Source organism: Giraffa tippelskirchi, chromosome 7 (assembly GCF_054371585.1).
Source record: "Giraffa tippelskirchi isolate mGirTip1 chromosome 7, T2T-mGirTip1v1.2.pri, whole genome shotgun sequence".
NCBI classification, from domain to species: Eukaryota; Metazoa; Chordata; class Mammalia; order Artiodactyla; family Giraffidae; genus Giraffa; species Giraffa tippelskirchi.
Window position 1 is genome coordinate 118,131,606 of NC_137281.1, and position 22,696 is coordinate 118,154,301.

General features: G+C 36.5%; 2 protein-coding genes across 5 annotated transcripts in view; one reads left to right on the forward strand and one right to left on the reverse strand.

The window, feature by feature from the left end:
• The window catches only part of UNC13C (unc-13 homolog C), a 1,717,543-nt gene that overhangs the window by 804,289 nt on the left and 890,558 nt on the right, over nucleotides 1–22,696 (reverse strand). Inside the window, exons 19-21 of the mRNA XM_081513848.1 lie at nucleotides 21,755–21,914; nucleotides 1,365–1,743; nucleotides 97–212 (exon numbers count right to left, since the gene is read on the reverse strand). The gene's annotated coding sequence lies outside the window, so the exon portion shown is untranslated. The remainder of the gene's footprint in view (nucleotides 1–96; nucleotides 213–1,364; nucleotides 1,744–21,754; nucleotides 21,915–22,696) is intronic.
• WDR72 (WD repeat domain 72) overlaps nucleotides 1–22,696 on the forward strand; it is a 218,590-nt gene that overhangs the window by 10,931 nt on the left and 184,963 nt on the right. For all 4 annotated transcript variants that reach the window (XM_081513850.1, XM_081513852.1, XM_081513853.1 and 1 more), the window contains exons 2-4: nucleotides 12,880–13,044; nucleotides 16,731–16,837; nucleotides 22,574–22,652. In XM_081513850.1, the coding sequence (XP_081369976.1) occupies nucleotides 12,892–13,044; nucleotides 16,731–16,837; nucleotides 22,574–22,652 (339 nt within the window). In that variant the 5' untranslated portion in view covers nucleotides 12,880–12,891. The remainder of the gene's footprint in view (nucleotides 1–12,879; nucleotides 13,045–16,730; nucleotides 16,838–22,573; nucleotides 22,653–22,696) is intronic.

The following is a 22,696-nucleotide window of genomic DNA, read 5'->3' on the forward strand; positions in this document are numbered from 1 at the left end:
GATTTGAGTTTAGATATTAACCTCCATGGGGAAATCCTTTCCACCTTTGATTTCAAGTTCCACTTGTGTTTCCTCTGCAAACATTCTTGCACTTACCTTACAAGGCACTCATGACATGGTTGGTGACACAAGATGTCCTTGTCTCTTCAGATACTTGTGACTCCTCGAGGTTTGTAGATTCTTGTCTACATTCCTAGAATCTTGCATAGTCTCTAACACACAAAAGACAATAAATATTTTTAAACCAAATGCATATAAGTAAAGGCAAAGGAGCCAAAGAAAAGGGAGACCACCTGAAGACAAGAAATAAGAGTTAATAGAAGCAGCAACTGAGGTGACAGAAGATGAAATTTGGGATAATGATGAAGATGTTATCATAGGAGATTACTACAAATATCTTAGAGAAATAAGCTAAAAATGAGGAAAAGATATAGTTTGTTGAAGTGATGAGAGGAAGCTCTTTTCTTATTGGAAGGTGGGATCATCAGCTAAGAGTACTGGCATGTGAGGAGTTACCTGGGTTGCAATGAGGTTTATGAGTGGGCAGAGGAAGAGATTTCACTTGGGACTGGGTTAGAGACATGTCTCCCAGTGTAAGTTTAGGTAGTGCACAGTAAACATTGATGTTAATAGACAAGTATTTATTTTAATGTACATTTTGAAAAAAATCTAAGCAGCATGTCAAATCCCATCATTTTATATAGTTATTAATGATTAAGACAATTTTAAAGGAGATAGTTATATAACAATTTATTCTAAAGTAAGCTAATTTAGTACTTAAAAATAAGTGAATTAATTTAAAGAAATAGGTAGTTTTAGATTGCACTTGGATATGGGAAAGAAAAATATGGCTCAAGATTGGAAAGAGGTTTTCAGAGTTTATACACATCAAAACAATTATTTTGTCTAATAACAGGACTACTTAGTTTAAACTAATCATAAAACTTGTGCATGCATGTGCTCAGTCGTGTCCGACTCTTTGCAACCTCATAGACTTTATAGCCTCCCAGGCTCCTTTGTCCATGGGATTTCCCAGGCATGAATACTGGAGTGTGTTGTCATTTCCCTCTCAGGGAGATCTTTCTGACCCAGGGATCGAAACCTGCGTTTCCTGCATTGGCAGGCAGGCTCTCTACCGGTGAGCCACCTGGGAAGCCCTAATCATAAAATGACTCGGTTGTAAATATTTTGAGGTTAGGGATTGTGTTTTTTTGTTTTGGGGTGTTTTTTGTTTTTTGTTTTTTTTTTTTGTATTCTCTACAGACCAATCCACCACCTTGAATACATTTGGTTCTCAGTAAATATTTTTTGAATTTATTAAAGAGTAGACCAGAACAGTGATACTTTTTGCTCATGTTAGATACCTCTTTGTTGTTCTCACTAGGTTGTGTCTGACTCTTGGCGTCCCCATGGACTGTAGCACACCAGGCTCCTCTCTCCTGTACAATCTCCTGGAGTATGCTCATATTCATACCCATTAAGTTGGTGATGATATTTAACCATCTCATCCTCTGCTGCTCCCTTTTCCTCATGCTCTCAATCTTTCCTAGCATCAGGGTCTTTTCCAGTGAGTCAGCTCTTCGCATCAGGTGGCCAAATTATCGGCGCTTCAGCTTTAGCATCAGTCCTTCCAATGAATATTCAGAGTTGATTTCCTTTAGGATTGACTAGTTTGATCTCCTTGTTGTCCAAGGGATTCTCAAGAGTCTTATCCAGCACCACAATTCAAAAGCATAGAAATCTCTACGTTAAAAAAAAAACAAAAACACAATAACTTGGACTGTAAATATTCAGAGTTAAATATGGCATAAATTAAAAAGAAAAAAAATCCACTTCTTAAAAGTCTAAAAATAAGATTTTGGACAAGAGAATTTGAGTTTCACAAAGTTCTTCACTGACTGAATATAAATAAAAGTAAAGGAGCTCTATTTCCTTATGGAGAGAAAATCATAATTCTAAAAGATACATACACCCCAATGTTCATAGCAGCATTATTTACAGTAACCAGGACTGTGCTAAGTCGCTTTAGTCATGTCCAACTCTTTGAGACCCAATGACTATAGCTCACCAGGCTTCTTTGTCCATGGGGATTCTCCAGGCAAGAATACTAGAGCGGGTTGCCATACCAAAGGGATCTTCCCCACCCAGGGATCAAGCCTGCATCTCTTATGTCTCCTGCATTGGCAGGTGGGTTCTTTACCACTAATGCCACCACATGGAGGCAATCTAAACGTCCATCGACAGGTGAATGGATAAAGAAGGTGTGGTACATTCACAGGATGGACTATTACTCAGCCATTAGAGAGAATGAAATAATGCCATTTGCAGAAACATAGATGGGGACCTAGAGATTATCATACTAAGTGATAATATCAGACAGAAAAGGACAAATATATGATATCACTTACATGTGGAATCTAATACAGATGGACTTATTTATAAAACAGAAACAGACTCACAGACATAAATATCAAATTCATGGTTATCAAATGGGAAAGATGGGGGTAAATTAGGCATTTGGGAGTAATGCATGCATACTACTATATATAAAATAAATAATCAACAAGGACCTACTGTATAGCACAGAAAAGTATTAATATACTCAATATTTTGTAATAATCTATACAGGAAAATAATCTGAAAAAGAATATATACATATATTCTTTTATATATGCATATATGTGTGTGTTATATATATATATACACACATATACATATATATATACACACACACATATATATATATATAATATATAAAATCAGATTGCATGGTGCATGTGCTCAGTTGTGTTCCTGCTCTTTGCAACCCCATGAACTGTAGCCTGCCAGGCTCCTTTGTTCATGGAATTTTTCTGGCAAGAATACTGGAATATTGGAGTGGGTTGCCATTTCCTGTTCTAGGGGATCTTCCTAAAGTAGAGCTAGAACCCACATCTCTCGCATTTCCTGCATTGGAAGGTTGATACTTTATCATTGTACCACCTGGGAAATCCCACAGTCATATATATATGTAAATTCAGTTATACACACACACACAAATGAATCACTGCACTGTTGCTGTACATCTGAAACTAACACAACATTGTAAATCAACTATACTTCAATAAAAAATAAATTAAAAAAGAAGTGACGGAGCCACCCTGAAATAAATGAGTTATCTTTCTCCTATTTCTTTTTTTCTGGCCAAACACATCTCTTTGACACTGACTGCAAATGGACACACTGGCATTTAATTGGGCTGTTTTGAATCTGTTGCTCTGCAGTTTAATAAGCAAGGAGGTGAAGTTTGACGATGATAATACTTCATAATCTTTGACTCACAAGACTGGCAGAATTGCAAGCTGTGATGGAAACCTCATCCATGTAGTGGTAGGGATGTGATTTTTTGGCTGTTTGGTTTTGTATTTGTTCCAGATCATGGGTGTGTGAAATGCAGAGATTATTTTGCATGTCTGTCTAATTCATTCCTTGATCTCTGGGTTATTTTACCACTGAGTTTATCTACTAACTTATTCCCTACCTAAAACACATTACTTTCTAGAGTTTCTTAAGTAGCAGTTAATCATTCAATAATAACATTTTTGGGGGGAGGTGGACGCTTGGCTTTGATGATGGTTAGGGGTTAATTCTGAAATTGTCATGCTCCGCTGGGTAAACCAGGTGGATTTTCATGTGTTATTCAAATATGCCTTGGGCAGCTTTTGACTTTGAAAAAACATTTTTTTTACCTTTTCTAAGGAATGACCTGATTACAATCTGTTGATAAAATAAGATCTTTTGTTTTGGGAGCATCTGCAAACAGAAATGTTTGGGGGCATAAGGCTTCTGCTGAGACCAGCTGTGCATGAACCTTAGTCCTGAGGTACTTTGCTTCATTTCCCGGGGTTAAAATAGCTCTAACGCTGGCCTCCCCATACCCCGGGTACTTTTCTCTTTAGCTCACATCTATTCCTTGTTGCTTCATAAAGCCCCACTCTATCTTCTCTTAGTTTACTGCCATTGACTCCCTATCTGTAAGATATCCACCAAGCTATTTTATTCTTATCTCCAGTCTGTGTTTTTCAACTTCATTAAGGTATGATTTATATACAATAAGCTATACTCATTTAAAGTGTACAACCTGATGAATTTTAACACCCCAAGGTTTTCTAACCTAGACTGAAAACTTGGTAACAAACCTTCATCTGGGCTCAAGATGACCAAGTTATCTTCTTTGAAGGAAAGCAGCATGGGGTAATTTATCTGTGGCCCTCAGAGTACCTGAGTATAGTTTTGAAGAAAGTAAGTAGAATTCGTTTCTGCTTAAGAGATGGGATTCAGGGACTTTCCTGGTGGTCCAGTGGTAAAAATTTGCCTTCCAATGCAGGGGGTGAGGGTTGGATGCCTAAGATCCCACGTGCCTCTTGGCCAGAAACACCAAAACATAAAACAGAAGCAATATTGTGACAAATTCAAATAAAAACTTTAAAATTGGTCCACATCAAAAAAATCTTAAAAAAAAATGAGATAGATTCAGAGGCCACATAACTGTAAGAGGAAGAGTAAGATGCAGACCTAGATCTATTCTATCCCAAACTTGTGTTATTAACTGCTACACTCTTTTTACTTTCCTCCTAGTCAAGGAGTTTGAGGTTTGTCTTTATCTGTGAGGCTGGCAAGACAGAGACTCAGTGTCAGGGTGTGTCCCTGAAGAGCGCTATTTATGATGAGGTAAACAATTCTAGTGTCCAGTAGACACCAGCCACAAAACCACATTTGCATCATATTTATTATTCTGCTTGCGTCAGATCAGACATGTCAGAGAGATAAAAGCAACTTGTTACAAGGAAGAAGGCGAAGGTAAGGAGAGGATGGGGGCTGTAATGGCATATTATCTTCTCTTGCGCTTGCCTGGTATCATAATCATGGAGAAAGGACTAAGAAGCGTGTTTTTTTTTTTCTTCTTCTTCTTCTTCTTTTAATATTTATTTATTTGGCTGCACCAGGACTTAGTTGTGGCATGTGGGATCTTCGACCTAAGGCCAGCTTTTAAAAGCAATGGAGGCCACATTGGCGCCTGAATGCATAAGAGGTTTCATTGTTGTTGTTTTACTTGACTTTTGCTTTTCTTTTTTTTCAAAGAGCTATGAACATAAAGAATTTTGCTTAGCTGGTCACTAAGACTCTTTGGTGGGGAAGGTTGGGTTGTTTTTATCATGGTGTGCAGGAGGAGAATTCTAGAAGGAGTGTTAAGAGACCAGGTTATAGGTCTCGCTTAGTTACTTTCTGCTTGGGTTACTTTGACCAAGAAAACAATTTCTCCAAACCTTCATTCTCTTGTCTGTAGAAGAGAGGGAGATGATAGCAATCTTCAAGGCTCCCTTTTGGCTGTAACTTAGCGTTTCCAGTGGCCCTAAAATGCCTACAGGATACCCAGTTCAATTCGGATTTCAGATAAACAGTAATTTTTATAAGCATGTCCTGTACAATAACCAACTTTTTTTTTTATTATAAGCATGTCTCAAATGTAGCCTAGGACATACTTACACTAAAAAAGTTATTTGTTCTTTATCTGAAATTCAAATTTAACTGGACATCTTGTATATTTATTTGCTAAACCAGAGAACCCTAATCTTACCTGAAGTAGTTGATTAAAGTATCATCACAGATTTTAGAGGTAATGTTAGCCAACTATATATTTTCATGGCCAAAGTCTCTGGTATATACTCATATGGGTTTTGAGAAAATAAATTGTAGTTACAGTATTCTAGAAGAAAGAAAGGCATTGCTAGGAAGTGGCAGTTACATTCTCTGCCCCAGTGTAAAATCACAGTGATTCTTTCCTCATTCATTCATTCAGTAAATATTCACTGAGTCCAATTATGGACAAATAATTATAAGCATTGTCTGTATAGAATCACCTCTTTTCACATCAATTATCCAAGGTAATTATTTTTTCCATTGTGTAGATGAGAAAACTGAGGATCAAAGAATATTTGCTAGCTGTTAATGGAGGAGAAAGATTTTTATAATTCCTATTATATTTCTTGCCTCTTTCCCAATAAAGTACATTTTTAATTTAATGGAGATGGTGGTCTGCTGGATAGACCCTAATGCTCAATCTAGAATCAGATACCCTATATATTCCCATACATTTGAGTGGAACACAAATAGGGAAACTGGAGGAATTACTTTCCCCAGAACATAAGTACTCCAGGAACAAGAAGACTCTCGTTCTAGGAAAATCACATCACCTTTCCTTCAATTCCTCATCAGCAATATAGGAGTTTAATGCCTCATTCTTAAAGTTTCTTCTAGTTTCCAGTGAACTCTTCTTGCTCCCTTTTCAAGGTTGACTACAGTCACGTAAAAAATGTTTATTAAATGTTCCCTAATGTGGCAGGCCTGTGCTAGGGACTAGGGTTCAAACAATGAAAAGACAGACCCATCCTTTACCAGCTGTAATTAACAGCTTTGTAGATGTTGTCTCACTTGTTAAGAGGGGCAAATGTTAAGAGCCTCTCTGGCTTTGAGAGGTGATCAGGAAGTTGTTAAAACAGGTAGCCCTTTGCTATTTCTACTTAAATATATATTATTTAGAAAAATTTCCTTTTAAAACGGGACAATTTGGGAGTTCCCAGGTGCCCATGTTGACAGTTTGTCCAACAGTTACTGACTGTCAGCATGACTGCATCACCAGGAGATTTATTTCTTAGTTTTCAGTATGGGTTTCCTAATTCTGTGATGGTTTAGACCTTTTACAGCTTTAACTTATTTAGGTTCCTAGACAAGTTTCACTTAATTCAGTGTTTGCCATGCTTTTCACGTCAAAGCATAGAAAATGATCATCTTTGTACACACACTGGCTTGAGAGTTTCAATTTCACTCACCCTTTGTGTCAAGTTATTCACAGCCTAGATGTGTGCCAAGGCATACAGTTGGAGAACTCCTATTTATTTACTGAATATGGGGCTTCCTTGATGGCTCAGTGGTAAAGAATCTGCCTACAATGCAAGAGATGCAAAAGACTAGTTCGATCTCTGGATCAGGAAGATACCCTGGAGGAGAAAATGGCAACCCCAGCATCCTTGCCTGAAAAAAAACCCATGGACAGAGGAGCCTAGAGGGCTACAATCCAAAGGGTCACAAAGAGATGGACTCTACTGAGTGACTAAGCATACATAGTCAACAGTTGGGTATGTAAAGGAAGCACAGAACTCTGTTGTTGAAATTCTGTGTCAGTGAAAATGACAACAGTAAGTATTCTGCCTATTCACTATAAGAAGGCGTTCCTTCAATCTGTAAAGGACATTTATTTGATAAAGATTCCTTTATGGAAAATCAAGCTATCACTTAGAACTTTAAAACTCATTATTAAAAATGAGAAATCATAATCATTTATCCAATATAGCTTTTTCTAGAAAGGAAAAATATTCACAAATTTCATGGAATTTGAATGACTAAAAACCATTTGGAAGTAACAGCCAGAAACCTCTCTTATTTAGAAAAACAAAATATGGAAATTATTTTTAAGGAATGAACATTTGATTTTATTAACCATAGGAAGAAAGTGTTAGTTGTTTAGTTTTATCTGACTCTTTGCAACCCCATGGACTATAACCCCCAAGGGTCCTCTGTCCATGGGATTTCCCAGGCAAGAATACTGGAGTGGGTTGTCATTCCCTTCTCCAGGGGAACTTCCCAACCCAGGGATCAAACCCGGGTCTCTTGAATTGCAGGCAGATTCTTTACCATCTGAGCCATCAGAGAAGCCCAATAAAAGGTAAGAAATCCAAGCAGTATGTCACAAATGCAATTTTGGTCTTGTTTGATACATACCTAAATTTTAATATATATTTAAATGCATAATATTGAAATAACATCTAAATGTAATATTATGTTTTTCATTCTTGGGTATAAATTGAATTTGTCGTTATATATAATCAAATTGTATCAAAGCCAGCTTTATAATACTTTGATAATTACTAGATCTAAAATAATTTTTTCCTTATAATTATTTTTTCATTATATTATTTAAAATAATAAAATAGTATATATGTATATGAAAGGCATTTTTAGAGACTATTATTGTAGAAAGGGATAAAAATCAAAAGGATGGGAAAGCTGATGAAACACCAGCTGTTCTTTGTAGGTCATAGCTCACTCTTATTTACATAGCACTAACACATGTCCAGAGCATTGTGCTATGATATTACCTAGTAGTAAAGCCACTCTGGGAAACTTAGTGGGATATATAAAAGAAAGCAAAAATGTTAGTCTCTCAGTCATGTCCGACTCTTTGCGACCCCATGGTCTCTAGCCCGCATGGCTTCTCTGTCCATAGAATCCCCCAGGCAAGAATACTGGAGTGGGTTGCCATTCCTTTCTCCAGGGGATGTTCCCCACCCAGGGATTGAACCTGGGTCTCCTGCAATGCAGACAGATTCTTTACTGTCTGAGCCACCAAGGAAAATCATACATATATGTATAAAGAATGTTCAGACTACTGCACAGTTACACTCATCTCACATGCTAGCAAATTAATGCTAAAAATTCTCCAAGCAAGGCTTCAATACTATGTGAACTGAGAACTTCCAGATGTTCAAGCTGGATTTAGAAAAGGCAGAGAAAACAGAGAACAAATGCCAAAATCTGTTGGATCACAGAAAAAGCAAGAGAGTTCCAGAAAAACATCTACTTCTGCTTTATTGACTACGCCAAGGCCTTTGACTGTGTGGACCACAACAAACCATGAAAAATTCTTCAAGAGATGGGAATACCAGATCACCTGACCTGCCTCCTGAGAAATCTGTATGCAGGTCAAGAAGCAACAGTTAGAATCGGACAAGGAACAACAGATTGGTTCCAAATAGGAAAAGGAGTACATCAACGCTATATTTTGGCACCCTGCTTATTTAACTTATAATGCAGAGTACATCATGCAAAATGCTGGACTGGATGAAGCACAAGCTGGAATCAAGATTGCCGGGAGAAATATCAATAACCTCAGATAGGCAGATGACACCAGCCTTATGACAGAAAGTGAAGAGGAACTAAAGAGCCTCTTGATGAAAGTGAAAGAGGAGAGTGAAAAAGCTGGCTTAAAACTCAGCAGTCAAAAAGCGAAGATCATGGCATCTGGTCACATCACTTCATCACGAATAGACGGGAAAACAATGGAAACAGTGAGAGACTTTATTTTCTTGGGCTCCAAAATCACTGCAGATGATGACTGCAGCCATGAAATTAAAAGATGCATGCTCCTTGGAAGAAAAGCTATGGCCAACCTAGACAACATAGTAAAAAGCAGAGACATTACTTTGCCAACAAAGGTCCATCTAGTCAAAGCTATGGTTTTTCCAGTAGTCATGTATGGATGAGAGAGTTGGACCGTAAAGAAAGGTGAGAGCCGAAGAATGGATGCTTTTGAACTGTGATGTTGGAAGACTCTTGAGAGTCCTTTGGACTGCAAGGAGATCAAAGCAGTCAATCCTAAAGGAAATCAGCCCTGAATATTCATTGGAAGGACTGATGCTGAAGCTGAAGCTCCAATACTCTGGCCACTTGATGCGAAGAACTGACTCATTAGAAAGGACCCTGATGCTGGGAAAGACTGAAGGCAGGAGAATAAGGGGATGATAGAGGATGAGATGGTTAGATGGCATCACAAACTCGATGGACACGATTTTGAGCAAGGTCCAGGAGTTGGTGATGGACAGGGAAGCCTGGCATGCTGCAGTCCATGGGGTCGCAAAGAGTCAGACACAACTGAGTGACTGAACTGAACAGATATATATATATTATATATAATATATATATATATATTACTATATACATGAGTAATTCATTTACAAGTATTTACTGTTTTCCTGTAATCAAGACCCTGTGCTTCAGACCTGTAGGGAATATAATAATGATTAAGAAATGATTCCTATATTTCACAAAGAATGTAGAAGGAAGAAGCACCAAAATCTGTGCCGTTAAAAAATATTTGTCAAGAACCCACTATGGGCCAGGCGCTACACTTAGCAAAGACTGTCTTGGTCCTTGGTGGATTTGTATCACTTCATTAGGGAGACATCAATGCAAAACATAATTTTAAGAGAGATTAAAAAAAAAACAACAGGATAATATAAAGTGGCCAATTATTGGGTAGACAGTGTCGCAGTGATTCAAGTCAGAGACGATCATTTTCCAGAGTAACGGGGATATAAATAACTCACCAAAGAAATTATTTACCTTTAGTAGAATTTTAGCTAATCATTACAAATATATCAATTCCCTGGCAGATGTTCTCCAAACTTGTTTCTTCTTAAGCAGTCTAGACAAATTTCCCTGACTACAGCGTCCTAGGTAAAGTTCAAAGTGTGAAAGCAAGTCCTTGGGCAGGAAGCAAGTGCACATTGCTTGTAAACAAAAATGCCCAGTTTCCTCTGGAGCAGTGTGACCATGAGCACTCTCTTTCTACTACTTCTTACTTCTGAGAAGCACACATTAGTCAAGCCAAAAATGCAGTTCAAATGCAAATGGTTTTGAATGGTGATTTTTGTTGTAATACTTGTTGTTGTTCAGTCGCTCAGTCATGTCTGACTCTCTGTGACCCCATGGACTGCAGCATGCCAGTCTTGTAAATGAATTACTCATGTATATAGCAATATATATATATATTATATATTATATATATATATATATATCTGTTCAGTTCAGTCACTCAGTTGTGTCCGACTCTTTGCGACCCCATGGACTGCAGCATGCCAGGCTTCCCTGTCCTGGACCTTGCTCAAAATCATGTCCATCGAGTTGGTGATACCATCTAACCATCTTATCCTCTGTCATCCCCTTATTCTCCTGCCTTCAGTCTTTCCCAGCATCAGGGTCCTTTTTAATGAGTCAGCTCTTTGCATCAGGTGACCAAAGTATCAGAGCTTCAGTTTCAGCATCAATCCTTCCAAAGAATATTCAGGACTGATTTCCTTTAGGATTGACTGGTTTGATCTCCTTGCAGTCTAAGGGACTCTCAAGAGTCTTCTCCAACACCACAGTTCAAAAGCATCAATGCTAAAAAAAAAAAAAAAAAAGTTGTAATACTAGAAGGCCAATACAAAGTTAGGAGTAGTGTTTATAGCAGCAGAATGTTAAAACCCATGTGGGACCTTCTCATTACCATCTTTATAATCTTCATTTGTATCACATTTATCTGGTATTTCTGGGAATGAGATATTCCCCAAAACTGAATTTTCCTGATAAATGAAACTTACTATTTAACTCTGTCCTTAGAACTTGTTATAACTGCTACTACTTTCTGCTTCTGTCTTCTTAAGCAGAGTGCATTTGACATTTCATCATCTTTTATTTACCCATAATAAGTGGTGATTGTTCTGGGCTAGAATACCTTGGAGCTCTCAGGAGTGATAGAGTTGGGCGCCAACTTACTTTTACACTAAGGTCCCTAAGACTGCCAGGTTTTGCAGCTCTCATAGCAGAGTGTTGTGGGAGGTTGGGGGTTTTCTTTTCCTTTGCTTTGATTCCCTATTTTCTTTGGAAATTATTATCTTCTTACTTTCTTAGCTTCTTACTCCCTTCCTCTTCATCGGTGAAGCCATCTGGTCCTCTACTTTTGATTGTTGGAAGATATTTTATTACTAATTCAAATTCATTACTGGCTATTAATCTGTTCCTTTTGTCTATTTCTTCCAGATTCAGTCTGGGAAGATGGTTCATTTCTAGGAATTTATCCTATTCTTCTAGGTTGTCCTTTTTATTGTCATACAACAGTTTGTAGTAGTCTCTTAAGATACTATTTATTTCTTCAGTGTAACATCTCCTTTTTCATTTCTGATTTTATTTATCTGGGCCCTCTTTTTTCTTGATGAGTCTGACTATATGCTTATCAATTTTACCTTTTCAAAGAACTACTCTTAATTCGATTGATCTTTATGATTTCTTTCCTTAACTAACTTTGGATTACTTGTTCTTTTCCTAGTTCCTTGAGGTGTAAGATTAGATTGAGATTTTTCTTGTTTCCTGAAGTAGACTTGTCTTGCTATAAACTTATCTCTTAGAACTGCTTTTGCTGTGTTCCATAGGTTTGGAAAGTTGTGTTTGAAAGGTATTTTTTTTTTTTATAATTATACTTTACATGGAGATAGTGATTTCATGAAAATTATCATTTAGGAAAATATCAAATACAGAAATCGTTCAAGTAAAAATTACTATTAAAAGTTGTGTAGGTGGAACATGAATATGACAGCAATTTTAACAGCCATACAAAAAGGTTTGAAGAATAGGAAACAGTGTTCTTACAGAAAATATTTGCTTTTTAAAAGTGAAGTTTAGATATTTGTTACTTAGATGAGGTGACATTTCTGGGAGAGAAAGTCTGCAAAGTTGTCTTCAAATTACAGTGTCTAGACAATTCTATTCTTCTTGAGAGGCCTAGAGGGACTCTGGAGCAGTCAAGGTCACCCACAGTCAGAGCTGCGGTGGAGAGGCTAATTTCAATGTCTGATTACATTCTTCTCTATTTGATGGGAAAGCACCCTTCTTCATAGCTCTGAGAGAACGCATTGTTCAAGTCTGTGTTATCATACACATTTGTGAGATGACTTCCCTAATGGTTCAGCTGTAAACGAATCCGCCTGTAATGCAGGAGACACAGCTGCAATGAAGGTGACACGAGTTTGATACCTGAGTTGGAAAGTCTCCTGGAGAAGGAAATGTTAACCCATTCCGTGGCAAGTATTCTTGCCACGGAAATCCCATGGAAAAGGAGCTTCATGGACTACAGTCTGTGGGGTTGCAAGAGAGTCAGACACGACTGAGTGAAACAACACAACAACACATTTTTCAAAATTAATGAATGATAACTGTGCACACTTTTTACCATTTCTGTGTGTCCAGGGTTCCTTCACCATGAGGTCCTCCCTGCAGGCTGTGGCACTCTGGGGAAAGAAGGCCCCTCCACACAGTATCACTGCCATCATGATCACCGATGACCAGCAAATGATTGTGACGGGAAGTCAAGAGGGTCAACTCTGTCTCTGGAATCTCTCATCTGAACTAAAGGTTAGTGAAAACAATTAATATTGAGGCAGATAGACTTATAAGATAAACATAGCTTGCTGCTTATACCAGCAATGACAGTGGAAGTTTTGCATGATTGTTAAAAAGGTGCTTACCAAAGTAATACATGGGTTTTACTTCTGAATTTGGAAAAATGAAATATTATATGGTGGGTCGAGATCATATTGGAAATTATATTATGAATATTGCTAATCCTAGCTACCAATTAAGTGTTATCATCCTTTAAGCTATGCTGAGTTTTACTATTTTATATCCTGAATTATATGTTTAAGTAACTGAACTACAGATATGTAAGTATAATTCTACAAATTATGGCTCATTAATCTAAACAAATGGCACCCTTGAAAACTACTATTAACTAAATAAGTAATATCTTAATTATCTGGGTGTTTCTGTCAGTTTGGCCTTCTTGCTATTCTTTTAGTCTCTGCTTGCCTGTGTTTTTACAGGTCACATTGGAAAGCTCTAAATCCAATTTACTATTGTTGTCGTCCTATTTCAGAACCTGACCTCACCTAGGATTTGGCCCATTGATTAGCAATTAATTGTCCCTGTCCCAACTCATAAACATTTAACATATTGGAATAGATATTTGCTTAGCTCTAGTAGCCTCTAGACCCAATTTGCACACTTAAACTAATGATGTACTTAAAGTATACTGCCCTCATTAAGAAGCCTTTTAAAGATCAAAGACTATTTTTAGCCTTTAAAGTTTGTCACTTTAAAACCTAAATTAACAATTAATTGTAATTCTGTTTTATAGCGTAATTAATTAACATCTCCCATCACTGAACAGTTACACTATAGGACTGCCAAGAACTGCAAGCAGACCAGCTCAGCTCAATGTTTATGAACATTCCTGAAAGAAGGACTGGGCATTATTACAACAGCTGAACTCTGAAATTGGCCCTTGCATTTATTATCTCTTACAATTTAAACTCAGAATCCTAAATGACTTACACTATCTTGCTACTCTTATTAATGTTCAAGTGTAGGGTTTCCTGGCTGAAGTAGTTGTTTTTATATGTTGGTTGCTATAAGTTTAAGAAATTTGGAATCCTATCATCTGTATCTTTTTACATATGTTCCTGGAATTTACTCACCATGCGTTTATTGGATGTCTATTGTAACTTAGGCAGTAGGTAGGTACCTAAGTTCAAACATGAATGAAAAGGCCTAGTGCTGGCTGCCTATCAGGTTGCAGTGTCATAGGGCAAGGGCATAGCTAGTAACTGCCATTGCAGTTATGTTACAATACAGGGTGCTCTTTGTGGGGATCAGTCTATACTTCATCTTCAGTGGGAATAATTATTTCATGCTCTTCTTAGGAGCAAGCCTTCTGCTTGGGGTTAGAGCAATAGGAAGGGAGGTGCTATTGGCATCTAGTGGGCAGAGGCCAGGAATGTTGTAAGCATTTCATTGTGTAATAACAGCCCCTTCACAACAAAGATATTATTCCACCCAAAATGCTAATAGTTGCTGATATTGAGACATTCATGGTTAGAAATATGGGGTAGGAATGGGGATCAAATTGGTAGGGGTGGAAGAAACAAGGAGAATCATTGAGGAAACAAGAAGAAAATTGGATCAGCTTTATGTTTTGGAAATTCACTTTTAAAAAATCAGGGCATGTTTGAGTTTTCAAAAAATATCTTTGCTGTCTGTAAGACAGTCAATTGAGTGGCCCATCAGTGATATTTTAATGTTTAGTAGTTTAATTTTTGCTTACAAATGCATTAGATGTATGTGTAATGATTATGTATATATAATGTATACTGTATGTATATATTATATAATGTATAATGTCTGTCCATGAGTAGTGGGATTGCAGGGTGCAGGGGAGCTGGAGAATAAATGTTTCCATGTCCTGGGCTGCTTATCACATGTCTAGGTTTTGCATTCTGCTTCCAGGCTCAGGGTCTGGCTCCCAGAGACATCTGTTTTCCCCAGAACTTTGTGAGGTCTGGGGAACTTCACATGATAGGAACTTCCTCACTTGGGGGCTTTTGATATCCATTGCTGTCATTCATCTATCATACCTTTGAGCATAGAAAAACGTGAGCTCCGAACATCCTCTCAGATATAGTCTGTTAATATTGGCATGTTAATATTGTTAATATTGGCATGTTAATATTGTTAATATTGGCATGTTTATATATATATATATATATATATATATATATATATGGCTGTTTAATACTCAGAAGGAAACATGACAATGACAAAATAAATAGTAATGTTGAGTAGAGACAAAGAATGGATGTCTTGGTCAAATCCTAGGTCTGATATTTACCAACTCTGTGGTGTTGGGCAACTGATTTCTTTTCTTTGAGCCCTAATTCCCTCAACTGTGAGATAGGGATTACACCCTGTTGATGGCTGCACGAGTGCCTGGAATATGGTATATGTTCATCAAGTTGTGTATTCTGTTCCCTTTCCTATTTGTGCCATTAGAAGTACCTGAGTTGGGAGTGAGGGGGACCAACACTTCAAAGAAGGGGAGCACAAGAATAGAAGTAAAGGTCCCTAGGTTTCATCATGACAATTGACTCTGTGTGACTAGAATTATTTTTTTGTTATTCTTCACACAGCATATGTGATAAAATGAGTGGGTTATAGTGAATTGTCACAGAGTATTCAACTACACATGAAGATTTAGTAGCAGAATGAGGACTTTATATAAAAGGCAATGGTGTTCTGTTCTGATATTTTGTCCATAGTGGTTTTTCTCTGGAGGAGGAGTATCCTTGATTTGCCCTGAATCTTGCTTGTTTGGGCCTGTAATATAGAGGAAAGGGGTTAAATTCATAGAGGTGTGAGTTTCCAAGTGTGATGATGGGGAAAGACAGCATGCTATTTTCTGAGATGCAACCAGTATTCCCAGGAAGAAGATAGAGAACTTGGATTGGAAGCGATTATAACCAACTGCAAAACACTCTTTGTAGCACTAGAAATTTATTCTGATAACAGATCTTTTAAAGAAGTATTTTTGATTAGTATAGAAATAAGATGAAAGCAGAGAATTATGTTATGAAATAATTTGTTCTTTCTGATACGTTGTGTTATGGGGGACAGACTTCTTTACACATGAGATAATGGAAGAATTAGTCTTCAGTGTCATTTTAAAATTCACATATAGGAGAAAAAAATTGGCATTTTAAATAATAGCTTAGTTAAAATTTTATTTCTAAAGTTGAAAGTTCATTTTCACTATTTCTGAGGCAGGACTTGAAGAAAAGCGTTGTAATGGTTACAGGAAAGGTAATATTTTCTCTGTATTATTTTGTAAACCCATTCCTGAATTCTGAAATCTGCACACAAATCTGCTACTATCGGTTGAGGCACATTTTGTGCATAATAAACATCAACACTGATTTATTTGTATTCAAAACCTAGATCTTGTAAAACAGGTCTGGCCATCATCTAGGCTTCATGATGGATACAAAACCAAAAAACAAATGACATATGTGTATAACATAGTTCCTTTATCTAGAAGTTTATTATCCTGGGGATTTTGATATGCCATATGTCAGTTTTCCTGAAACTTATATAAAGCAAAAACAAAGAGCATTTTCTAATTAGAATTATGAATAATTTTATAATGTCATATTATATTCTTCAACTAAAAAGTTTACAGCTATTTAAAAGTTTACTCTCATCATTTTCAGATTTCAGCCAAAGAACTTCTTTTTGGTCACTCAGCTTCAGTGATGTGTTTGGCAAGAGCGAGAGACTTCTCTAAACAGCCCTTCATAGTTAGTGCTGCTGAAAATGGGTAGGTAAGATATGTGAAACTGTGTACCCCTTGTCCATTACTAAAACACTCTGATGGGATACAGAAATCTAGAGCTGAAGGAAACTTTGGTGATTAACATGATCCTTTTACATATAAGAAAAATTAGATCTTGAATGGTTGATTAAGACTTGTGTGACAGTCCCAAGGAAAGTAATCAGTATTATGACTCCCAATCTTTGAACATCCCAACATGCATGTCAGACCTTGTGGCAGCTTCACTGTGTAAAGGATGCTGGCAAATGCCGCTTAGTATAGAATTCAAAATGGAAAAGTCTGGGCACTTGACTTTTTTTCATGCAGTAACTCCCTTTGAGCTATTAAGCAAACCCATGCAAGCTTTCATAGTTTTGTAAAATAATTCAGCAGTTACAATCTTTATGTTGTACACTTGCTTGATATCATTTTAAAACAAACAGAGGAGAGGACTTACTTGTTAGTAGGGGTGTGGAAGTGAGAAGGAGAAGGAACGTAGTGATTGGGTGCAGTTTCACTGAAGGAGGTTTATTCAAATAGACTTAGCTGTAGGAAAAAGCCCTACTGATGGAAGAGCTACTATGAACTTCTCTGCCAAAGAGATATTTGGCAAAGTATACTCCAGAATGCAGAATCCATTCAGCATGAGTTAGTGAACGAGGGATTAGGTTGCTGGTTGAAAGAAGAGAATTCCCTCCTTTTTAATTTTTAACCCAAGGAGAAATTATATGGCTTTGAATTCTGAGGCACAAAAGAATAGTGAGGAATCAAGTGTCTAATTTTAGAAATGGAATAGTTTAACAAAAAGGCTAGTGGTACAGACAGCAAAGAGATATCTATGTTCTTATAGCTTATAGCAAAGCCATAACTGTTATTCTTAGAGAGACTGGACTTTGAATAAGGCTCAAATGAAATGTCTTAGTACATTCTTTTTAAACAATCACCTTCCTTTTGTACACTAGGGCTGCCACACAAACTGAGATATTTATTCCCAATCTAGAGAATTTGGAGGATGGTGAATTTTTCTGACACTACTTGCAGAACTGAGATAGTTAATAGCTGAGTGAGAAATAGATCTGAAAACCACCTGTGTTCCATCTTGAGGTTTTTGTCCATAGTAGCCTAGCTTCAGAAAAGAAACTAGGGGTTAATGGACATATTCTTGATAACAGATGAATTCAGCTGTATAAGTCCTGTTAATATGATTGCTAAAGAACTAGAGAGTCTGGTTGGTCTTCCTTTTCTAAGATGATTTGAATTTTCTAGAACTGTTTCTTTGGGGTCTGACACCCTACACCTACGAGATTCTTCTAAGGCAGTTTACACTTTAGCCATTGCATATTTAGCAAATCCTAATTCAATTTACTTAAAGTTATTAAAATTGCTAGGCTGGACTGCTAATTCTCCAAATAACATTTTTTTTTTTTTTTTTTAGCTTTTAAAAGTCCCAGGAAGTGACTGTGGGCTTAGCATTTTTGCCTCCAAAGTGATCAGATTCATGCTGATCATGTCTGCTTCCTGACTTAGTTTTTCTTTTTTTTTCCCACTTAGTATTACTTCATCTGTAGACATAAAGCCTAATATTCAGGAATCCCATTGAATTCCATGATAAATAAATTCTAGGATAAAGGAAATAAATACCTGGACCCTGATGTTGAAATGATGGAATGCCAAAGAAAAAGAAATCCTGAAAGTACACAGTGAGAAAAAGCAGATTGCTTATAAAGGAATGTTAATTAAACTGAGAAGACTTCTTAACAATAAAATGAGGACTAGATAGCAGTGAAATATCTTCAAAAAGTGGAGAGAAAATATCTATCAACTTGAAATTATATCTCTAGCAAAAAACATCTTCAAAAAATTAGGGCAAAATAGTAACACTTAAGACAAATACTGAGAGTGTTCACTGCCAACATACCCTCTATAAATAATGAAAACCTAAATTATATTTTTCAGTAAGAACAATGATTTCAGAAGGAAGATCTGATGGAACAAAGAATACTGAACAAAACTCAGCAAAGTTTTAGAAAATTTAAATAAACACAGATTATATTACAATAACATTTATATGTACCTCCCATCCATCTCCCCCATACATACACAAAATCCTAATCAACAACTGTATATAATAAATGTAATGATCAGACCGCACATGCTCTGGTGTTACAAAGGTGGGTAAAGATGTTGATTAACCTTAGACTTTAAACTAGACATACATGCTGACATTTCCAGGGTAGCTGCTAAAAGAACAAACAAAAGAAATAAAAATGAAAAAAATAGAATATATAACTTCCAATTTAAAAAAAGAAAAAAATGTTCTTTAATCCTAAGGCAACAACAATAAATGAGACAAATAGCACAACATAAGATAATTGAAATAAATCTGAATAAACCAGTAATTTCAATTAAGTAAAGGGACTAAGCCTATCAGTAAAGATTGTAAAATAATTTAAAAGACAAAAACAGCATATGGATATGTAAAAGTTAAAAAGAAATGGATTGAAAGAGATTTATCAGGGGAATACTACTGAAAATAATGTTAATATAGTTATATCAGCATATTATATTTGTAAATATATTTAGTTAATAAAGCCTTAAGACAAAAAGGCTTTACATTGATAGAGTTATTACTTATTAATAAAACTTCCAACCATCAGCAAGAGATTATACTAGAGAGTTAGGCATGCAGACACTCAGTATTCTAGGACAGTGTTCATCAAATCTGAGCATTTCTCAGAACCACTTACAGATTTCTGAGCCCCATTCTCAGAGGTACAGATTCAGTAGGTCTGGACTGAGGTTCAAGAACTTCATTTCTAACATGTTCCTGGACAGTGCTAATGCTGCTTTTTCAGAGGAAAATATTTGGAATGGTGGGTACCCCACATCTAGGGCAGTGAGAGAAAGTGTGAGGTCAAGAATGACTTGGAAAACTCATTGGTGATGATATTCATTAAGAATGAAAACACAGGAGGGAAGATGGTAGGCCTCATTCTAAATACAAAGGGTGTGAAGTCCTGCAAGTCATCCAGGTAGAAACATCCAATTGCTAGTTGCATATGGAAATCTAGAGCCCAGTGAATAGACCTTGGCTTCCAATGTCATGTTGATGGTACTTGAAGTCATGGGAATAGATACTTATCTAGAGAGAGTATGAAATATGAGAATATAAGAAAGCCTAAGACATAAATCAAAGGAAAACCAACAATGAAGAAGTGGGCATAAGAAAATAAGAGCCTGAGAGTGCCAAAGAAAACCCAAAAGTATTACTGAAGACAAAAGTGAATTTGAAGAATATAATGGATTTGTAATTCAAGATTGCAAACCAAGCATTCATATTTATCTCCTTTCCCTCTAGATGCTTCATTAAAATGTGAGGAACGATAACAGTGTTGTAAACACACGAATATGAACATAGGAACAGAGCCAAGAGAAACCAGTGTATTTTTGAGACACAGAAAGTGAATGAAAGAGTAGTGACTGATTTATGTATCCACTGAGTGAATTTTTATTGCGGCTCTCAGGTGGGGATGTGGAGTTGAATAAGAAAAAAAGGCCCTTTGCAAAGGAATTTTTAGGGGGAATTTAATAATATTCTAATTTTGTATGTTATAGATTTTTTCCAGTGTGTTTTTCTTTTCACTGAAATTTAAAAAATTTTGTAAATTGTTAAATTACATTTTTACCGTCGAAGGTGATTTAATCTATGTATAAAGTTTGGGAGCAGTATTTGAAAACAAAAAGAAGAATGTCCATTCTAATAGTTAATTTTCATGTCTTACTAGATATGTAAGTGAGCAGTTCCAGCTCAGTGCCAATGCTACTTTCGACGCACAATAAATTTGCTTTTTTCTTTAATAGAATTGATTGGCAAAGAGTTAATTTTTACTATAAGATATTTTTGTATTTTTTTCCAATTTAAGGTAGACTATAGCATGATAAGCAAACAAACAGGGAAAGCATTAGAATCCAAGAGAGTTTAGAAACATTAGTATCACTAAGAGAGCTTTTATTGATGTCCAGGTTCCAACCTTGGAAACTGTGATTTAATTAGCCTGGCTTGATGTCTGTGTTGGGTCCCAGACATCAGTATTTTTAAAAAGCTCCCTGATAATTCTAATGTAGAGTCAGAGTTTAGAGCCACTGGTTTAGAGTTATCTAGAAACAAGTTAACTGACCAAAAACTTTGCAAAACCCCACATGCCAGGACTCCAACACAGAGCCATGAGATTAGAATCTCTGAGGAAACTTTTTTTAAAATAGTCACGGGTTGTGCCTGATGAATAGCTAGAGTTGAGAACCACATTGATAAACTTAAATTACTTTGTAGAGCTAAAATTTTATATTGATGACTGCTTAAGGTTCCATTTCTTTATATAGATAGATAGATAGATAGATAGATAGATAGATACACACACATATATATATGTAAAACTTTTGAGATATTATTTCAATTTCTACCTTTTCCCCAGTCTTATTTTTCACACACACACACACACACACACACACATATACTCACTTTCCCCCTGTTTTATTGAGTTGCATGCCTTTTCAGGTTACCTCAAATCCTTTCTGGCCTACAGTTTGATATAAACAAAGAGAAATAAAACCACTACAGATATCTAGTTCTATATCTAGGATATGACTTTTCATCTTCAACATTAATGACATTTTGGACCACTGAAGAATTCTTTGTCGTGTCTGTGCATTGTAGCACATTTCACAGCATCCCTAGCCTTCCCCACTAGATGCCAGTATCATGTTCCTAGTTATGACAACCAAAAATGTCTCTAAACATTGTCAAATGTCCTTTGTGGGGCAAAATCAGCTCAGGTTGAGAACCATTGATTTCAAGATTGATTCCCAGTGTTTGGCCAGAAAAAAACCCAAAGTCTGCAAACACCAAATGCATACAGCACTTACCGTTTTTGGTCCATATCATTTGCTTCTTAATAGCAGCTCTCCATTAAAGCCAATAAAGCTTTCACTTTTCTTCCATGGAAAATCTGCTTATGTGTTGAAAGTGTCGAAACTGACGAATATTACCAAACAACTCTGAAATAGCCATTCTGGTTTTTGTGAACTGAAATAATACAGATTTAAACTGCTTTACACTGGATATATTTGTAACTGGATTTCAAAACTGTATCTATATCTTCATAACATATATGTAATCAGGTCAGAGTTTTCTAAAAAATGAGAATTTTCTTACTATTTAGTAACAAGAGTGATTTCAGGATTTCAGGAGAAGCAAAGGAATTAAGTGTGTCAATGACAGACCAAATGTGGCCTCTTGGTGGCACTGTTTATTTTTACAAAAATGATACCTGAGCTCCAGAGATGCAACACTTGATGTATTATGCTTTTCAGAATATGTAGTTTTAAGCTCAGTAAAACAAACCATTTTCAATATTTTGCAGTTTCCATAGAAAGATTGCCGCCCTGTCACTCTCCCAGGCTGGATAGCTGCATCCTCACAATTGGTTGGAGGTCAGGTTGGCACTCAAATATGGCTTGTAGGCTGGTGGCAGGGTGTAATTACCAAACAAAAAGACACAGATACAGTATGTCATCCCTGCTAATGACCACAACATTTTCTTGCCCAGTAGTCTGTAATGAAAAGCCACATAAACGATCAGGCTGCATTTAAGTGTAGCACTAAAGAAAAACTTGGTGGCACAAAAATTATTCCAGCCAACTGAGTGGAAATGACAGAGAATAATACAAAGTTATCTCTGCTAGGGAGATGTGTGTTTGGAATGTCACCAATGGACAGTGCGTGGAGAAGACCATACTTCCTTACAGGCACACTGCAATCTGTGTAAGTATGATCATTTCCTTCAGAATATCTCCAGATTCTACAAC